Consider the following 7106-nt stretch of genomic DNA (forward strand, 5'->3'; position numbering starts at 1 on the left):
CACTGGGGTCCCAGTTCAGTGACCAGCATCCTCAGCCCAGATGAGTGGTCAGGTGGGGTTTGGAAGTCTTGTCGTGGGAGGTTAGAGGGACATTTTTATCAGAGCAAACTGGGTTTTGTTTGTCCGTGATTCCCCCGAACACAGAGCAGTGGCCGGATGGCCCGGGGTTGTGGAAGGATGAGCTCGGGCGGGGCGAGTGCAGCCGGGGGCTCCTGACCTGGTCAGCAGCTCTCCTCCCCTCAGGCTCTGCTCTGAAACCTGTAACCAGTGCCCCCGGCTCCCCAGCACTCCGGCAGATAGCTTTGGCCCTTATAGTAGTTTCCTTCTTTCTAAAGAAACACCAAGCCACAGTCCCCGCGCGGCGCTCCGTCCGCTTACCCACCTGCAGGACCGGTCTCCTCGGACTGGGGACCACCCTTCTCCGGGTCCCTCCCACCGGCGATGCTTGGCCTTAAGTGCCACACACAGCAGGGCCGGCCTCTCCCCGTGCGGCCCCACCCGGGTCACCATCCAGCCTTGCGCTCGCCTTGGGCTCTGCTCTTGTCCCTGGGCTCCATCCTTCAGACTTGAGCCCCGCCTGTCGTTCTTTGAAGATGGGAGTATCGTGGGAGCTATTTGGAGCCTCTCAGGGTCGTCTTCTTGCCCCTGGGATTGGCTCCAGACCCCGAAAGGCCTTGGATTTCAAGGCCTCCCAGCATCCTTCCTTTCCAGCTGTGGTTGGTTTCCCTTCCCCGTCGCTCCCAACTCCTCAGGAGAGCAACCTCTGTCTCCATGGAGGTCATGGCTGTGACCTGCCGACTCCTTAACCTCTGGGTCTGTTGAGTGTCCCTGGGGAGGCCTTTCCCGACCTCCCGCGGAAATAGCATTTCCCCCCGAGCTCCTGGAGCTCCTTCCACTAAACTTCTCAGTCCCCTGCTTGCGGTGAATTGAGCTCCTGCTCCACCTCCCTCCGGGCTCCACTGAGGCAAAAATCATATCCTGAGCCTTAGCACAACGCTGGGTGCGTCGTGAGCTCCCGTAAATATGTATTGAATTGAATAAAGCCCCTTGACTGTTGACAGGGCTGAATACATCTTGTATTTCTCGGGTTACGAGGAAATGTAGGTTTGTTTGGTGGCTTTGGGATTTTAACAGTGATTTTTAAGGTAAACTGTAGAGTCTTAGTTTATCGAAAGTTTGCTTTTAAACATTATCAACGTTGCCAGTTTACCCTCTTCTGTGTTAAGAGTTGCTATATCTCAATTATTGGGTTCTTTTACTAAGCTTAGTGCTATAAAGCCAGCCTCATTCAGCTAAAAATGGTTTAGTGAAGTCCTGATTCCCTTAGGTACGTGAAATCTCAAAGAGTTAACCACATAAGGATCTATTAAAGGGTTACTCGTACTTGATGTCACCTTTCAGACATTCTGCTTCCTTGAACACATGTTTTGGGGGGGTGACTAGAAAGGAATAAGAAAGATACCAGTAGCCCCACATGTGCCTGTCACGGGGCCCTTCCTTCGCTGTGACTTCCGTGAAGTCCGCGGGGGCACTGCTGGTTGCACCCTGTGCCCAGAAAACAGTGTGACTCGGGCCTCCGTCGCCCCAGGTGTGTGAGCATCTGCTCCCTGGCCTTCAGCACGGACGGCGTGTTCCTGTCCACCTCCAGCAACACGGAGACTGTGCACATCTTCAAGCTCGAGACCGTGAAAGAAAAGTGAGTCTCCAGAGCGGTTCGTCCGCCGACTGGGTGGACACGTGAGCGCTGTCCTGCTGGCTCCGGATTGAGCAGCGCCACGTCCGTCCGGGCTCAGCAGCGGGGCAGGTGGAGTATGGAGTGCATGGTGGGCGGCCCGGCGGCCCGTGAGGCCCCGAGGGCGGTCCCCTCAGCGCCTCTTCCCACAGCCCTTCTGAGAGGGCTGCCCTGGGAGGGGTTCCTGCCCCCCTGCTGCACAGAGGCTGTTTCCATTTGCGAAGCGGTTGGTTGGAACTACGCATTGCTGTGGTGGGCATTGCTGTGGTGGGCGTGCGCGGCAGAGGGCGTGTCCTTGCCTTTTCTCTTACGCGGTGACCGTGCAGTAGGATCAGTGTTGTTTGTTTATAGTGTGTCTTACCCGAAGGAACGTTTGGGATGACTTACAAGCATGCATACAAGATGGATAACAGCAGAGATGGGCTACGGGAAAGTAGCAGTTGGGGTTTGTGCGGCTGAGGTTTTTGGAGACTCCCCGTTAGAAAGATTGGGGCGGGGGATTCTGGATTTGGCCCTCGTGTCCTCACATAGGCTACAGAGCAGGGAGTTAATCGTTTGCCATCATCTAAGGTGGCCACTAGGGAGGGGCCTCAGGGCCCCTCGGAGGACACGCTCTGTAATGTCCCCAGGGTCCCGAGAGGTCATCGCTTCCTGTGCCTCCTCTTCCCTGAAGTCTGGGAAATTTCTCTTGAGTTTGGGGGCTGATCCTTGCTTCGGTGAGACTGGGACGTGGTCGTTCTCAGTGAAGGGCCCAGCCTTGTATGTCTGACAGCGTTTCCTCCTTCCAGGCCTCAGGAGGAGCCCACCACCTGGACCGGCTACTTCGGGAAGGTGCTCATGGCGTCCACCAGCTACTTGCCCTCCCAAGTGACAGAAATGTTCAACCAGGGCAGAGCCTTTGCCACAGTCCGCCTGCCTTTCTGTGGCCACAAGAACATCTGTGCGCTGGCCACGTGAGTAGAGTGGGCGCCGCCTCTGGGCCCACCCCCATCCCCCGCGCATCCAGCTGGGAGCCAGGTCGCGGGGCACCGGGGACTGTGGCGGTGTGGCGCCAGGATAACCTGCAAACTTAGACCTTGGATTTAGGCAAGAGTCACAGGAGCCCGGGGGGAATCGTAAGGTGGACCTGTGCTGTTTGTGGACCCTGGTGCTGTCTCTGCGGTGTCTGATCCTCACATCTTCCTCTCTCTGTTCTTTTTGAGAACGTTTAGAAAAACATCATTAGGTCAAGACCACGTGAGAGCGCCGGTATTTAACCCTTGGTCCTCCAGCGCCAGCGCCTCACGAGGTTCAAGGCCCCCGTGTAGCCGAGTCAGCTGCAGGACGCACAGGACCTCTCTGAGCCTCACTGTGATAGTCCAAGTACAGCCATGCAAGAAAAGATTGGGGCTTCCCTGGTGGCGCAGTGGTTGAGAGTCCGCCTGCCGATGCAGGGGACACGGGTTCGTGCCCCAGTCCGGGAAGATCCCACATGCCGCGGAGCGGCTGGGCCCGTGAGCCATGGCCACGGAGCCTGTGCTCCGCAACGGGAGAGGCCACAACAGTGAGAGGCCCGCGTACCGCAAAAAAAAAAAAAAAAAGATTGTCTTGAAAATTCAGTGAGAGCACATCTGCATGATTCCGTGGATCTCAGAAACATTCTTCTACATCCTTTTTATCCACTTTGCATCGTTGAAACGTTTATGAAAATATCTACCGTTAATAATCACAGAAACCACGAAACTGATTTTGTTTCCACCTGTTCTCCTGTGGGCCTCAGTGTTTATTCACACCAAGTTCCCCCTGGCCTTGGTGTTATGGCCTCAGGTAGCACAGCAGAAGCGATCCTTATTCTCTTACACGTGGACAGTATGTTGAGTTCATGAAACTAAATCTGCTCGTTTGGGGCAGGGGGTTCTTCCCTGGCCAGGCTAAAAGCTGCTAGTTTAATGAGAACTTTGTGAAAGTTTCAGTCTTAGAATTCGGTTGCTTTTTATTCTCACTAGAATCCAGAAGATTCCCCGATTGCTGGTGGGAGCCTCGGACGGGTACTTGTACATGTACAATCTGGACCCCCAGGAGGGGGGAGAGTGCACCTTGATGAAACAGCACAAGTGAGTTGGCTGCACCTCGGCCACACCTCCTCCAAGTGGTCAGGCTGCTGCTGGGCGCCCGTTGGGGGTTTGCTCATTTCCCCAGAAGCCGGGGATGCAAAGGGACGTGTCCCAGTGCAGCCGCCTGTGCTGTGTGGGAGCTTCGCTCTGCCAGACAGAATTCCATGGGGATACGGACCCCGCTCTCCACGCCTCTGCCCATTTCCGGCTCAGCAGCCAGGCAGAGACAGGAGCGGCCGGTGCGCACTGTTCTCCCTGTGGAGGGGCCTATGGGCCCTCTTCCTTGGAACCGGCTCCGCTAAGGATGCAGCTCAGCATTGCGCACAAAAGGGATGGCCCCAGGGTGCTGTCCACAACGTAGGGCACGTTCTCTGAGAGCCTGCTGTCTCACTGAGATGCAGCTTTTCTCTTTGAAAAGAAGGAATTAATATTAGTCAGTTGGAAGGTAGTGCAGTTGGATTTTCTGTTTTTGCTTTTTTTCTTAAACAGTGATACCGTAATACCCTTACAGTCAGGGTGAACGTGGGGGTGATTTTGTTTTTTCCATAGTGTATTCTGTTTATGTTCAGTCTTTAAAAATGCGATGAGATTGCCTTCCTAGGTACAGCTTTTTTCATCAGACTCAGCGTGTAGAAATGCCCGTGAACAGACTCGCGGGGGCCACTCCACGGTCAGCGCGGTGTGACGAGCGTATACGTGTTCCTCCTGCGAGGGGCCTTTGCCTTGTGGCTGCAGGTCCATCCCAGCTGGCCCACGGGCTGTGTTGTCCTCGTGCCCCTGACTGTCCCTGCTGTCATTTTTTCTCTCCCCTTCCAGGTTGGACGGCAGCATGGAGACGACCAATGAGATCCTAGACTCCACGGCCCACGACTGCCCCTTGGTGACGCAGACGTACAGCACGGCCGTGGCCAAGGGTCCTCACGTGCCTTCGTCCCCAACGGCACTGGGTAAGGGCTGCGGACGGGCCTGGAAGGCAGATCAGGCCAGGCCCATGGGTCTCATGCTTCCCGCTCTCGCTCTCACCAGGGCTGCCCGCCTGCCTCTTGCCGCGGGGACAGGGCAGGGGCGGGGGCAGGGGCGCTGAGACAGGCCAGCTGTTGTAAAGTGCGGTTGTCAAGGCCTCTCGAGGCTGAGTTCGTTTTCTCCATCTTTGAAGAAGCGGCAGTCCTCGTGGTTTTGGGTGCACGTGGATTGTTCCCCGCTTGCCGCCCCTCAGCTGAAAAGCTGCCCTGCACCCTCAGTCTTTACCCTCCCGGCTGTGGAATCACTCAGCAAGCAGGCCCTGCTGGGAGGGGCGTAGGACGGAGTGGGGAGGCCCTCGGGCAGACACGCAGCGGAGACCGGGGCGCCCTGTGAGCCGTCTCCCCCCAGGCCCACCGGGACCTCACCCGGATGGTGCTGTGGTTGCTCACGCTGCGATGTCCTTGCTCACTGTTTTACTCTTAGAGATGAAGGCCTCTTACGGTTAGGGGAGGCTGTGTCCCTGTCGCTGTCCTCAGCGTCCCCCCGCTCACCAAGGCTGGTTTGCAGCCTGTGCACCAGGGCCCTGTTACCATGCCCGCTCCTTTCTGGCCTTTGTGGGTCTTGGAAGGTCAGTGACTTCCTCTTGAGGTGCCTGAGGCTGCAGGGAGCTTGCTGGTCAGGGGAGAGGCGAGAATTCCAAGCCCCGTGGGCTGTGAGCTCCCCGCTGGCCCAGGTCCCGCCTCGGGTGTGGCCTCAAGGTCTCCCGCCCGTGGCCCGGCCTGAAGCACCCGCTCTCTCCGCAGCCTACGCAGACGAGCTGGGCGCGGTGGGCGGCGCAGGCCTGGAGGACGAGGCCCGCGCCCTGCGGCTGGAGGACGACAGCGAGCAGCCTCCCATGATCCTCCGGACAGACTGACCGTGACCTGCGAGAACGCTGGCTGACAGAGGACTTTGCGTCATGCTGCTATGAACTTTGACCTGAGTTGGGGGAGAGAATGGCAGAGACTTCAAGAGGAAAAAAAAGATTGTAGCTGTAGTCTCGCTCCATACTGTCGAGAAATACATTGGTTTCACTTCAGTGGCTTTTAATCCTGCTTATGAATTTCAGCTTTTTGTTGGTTTTCTCATTTTGCCAAAATTAACTGTTTGGTGAAGCCCTTGAAACCGCCTTGCTTTGCATGTATTAATGTGCCGATCCAGCCTGGGAGAGCTAGAGCCACTCCCTAACAACCTGCAGGCGTTTGGGTTTTCAATCTGTACAGACTGAGGAGCGGCCCCGAGAAGGCAGCAGCGAACGGAGCGGGTCAGGCGGGGCCGGGTGGCGACCTGGAGCGGGGTCCCCTCTCCCTAGAGCCCCTCCGGGACCGTTTTCCCCTTTTATTTTGTTAATTAAATTCTTTCCAAATTGGATTTTTCTGGGGTTTCTTCTGCAGTGGATTTTTGTTTCTGGTCTTGTTTTCCATGTGGGTGTTAGAAGAGAGAGGTTCTTCCCGACATTGAAAACCTTTTTCTCTGATAGCACGTGAGCTTGAAAGACCGCCAAGGAACAACAGAGTGAGGGAAGGCCACGTAGGTAAATCATCTGGTCTTTGCTGTGATCTTCCTGTTGGACAACTGTGTGTGTGTTTTTTTGTTTTGTTTTGTTTTTTGCGGTACGCGGGCCTCTCACTGTTGTGGCCTCTCCCGTAGCGGAGCACAGGCTCCGGACGCGCAGGCTCAGCGGCCATGGCTCACGGGCCCAGCCGCTCCACGGCATGTGGGATCCTCCCGGACCGGGGCACAAACCCGTGTCCCCTGCATCGGCAGGTGGACTCTCAACCACTGCGCCACCAGGGAAGCCCCATGTGTGTGTTTTTGTGTTTGTTTTTTTAAGGAACGTTTGTAGCTGCTTCTTTGCCCATAAAGCACAGAATTCAAATGTGATAGGCACCTGAATTGTGCTCTTAGCTCGAGCTCCATTGTCTGGGGGGGTCCTTCTTACCTGTGTCAGGAGGAGGTGAGAGGAAGCTGGCTGGAGACATCTTGCTTACAGGGTGACCTGGGCCTGTCTGTTTCCGTCTTCAAAATTGATCAGCAAAAGTGATGAGAGATTGTGGTCACAAGCTCAGTGTTTGCTTGGCTTCCCTTCTCATTCTCATAGAATTTAAACAACCTCAAATACCTCGAACTCTGCATTCCAAACCAAGACACGTAGTAGTTAAAGTTTTGAGGGATTTTAAGAGGAGTTGGCGGCATGAAAGTGGGTTCTGGCTTCTTGGGGACGGTGACGGTTAAGGCCGGAAGCGGAAAAGCGACAGTGTCTGCCTTCCCTCTTCTTT

General features: G+C 55.9%; 1 protein-coding gene across 5 annotated transcripts in view; it reads left to right on the forward strand.

Moving 5' to 3' along the window:
• WIPI2 (WD repeat domain, phosphoinositide interacting 2) overlaps nucleotides 1-6198 on the forward strand; it is a 29955-nt gene extending 23757 nt beyond the window's left edge. For all 5 annotated transcript variants that reach the window (XM_089895535.1, XM_022565426.3, XM_089895536.1 and 2 more), the window contains 5 exons: nucleotides 1589-1696; nucleotides 2521-2685; nucleotides 3718-3825; nucleotides 4642-4772; nucleotides 5592-6198. In XM_089895535.1, coding sequence (XP_089751661.1) covers nucleotides 1589-1696; nucleotides 2521-2685; nucleotides 3718-3825; nucleotides 4642-4772; nucleotides 5592-5704 — 625 coding nt within the window. In that variant the 3' untranslated portion in view covers nucleotides 5705-6198. The remainder of the gene's footprint in view (nucleotides 1-1588; nucleotides 1697-2520; nucleotides 2686-3717; nucleotides 3826-4641; nucleotides 4773-5591) is intronic.
• Nucleotides 6199-7106: the final 908 nt, after the last annotated feature.

The sequence above is a fragment of the Delphinapterus leucas genome, chromosome 15 (genome assembly GCF_059928025.1).
Source record: "Delphinapterus leucas isolate spDelLeu-1000000601 "Yukka" chromosome 15, BTC_Dleu_Yukka2, whole genome shotgun sequence".
Lineage (NCBI taxonomy): Eukaryota > Metazoa > Chordata > Mammalia > Artiodactyla > Monodontidae > Delphinapterus > Delphinapterus leucas.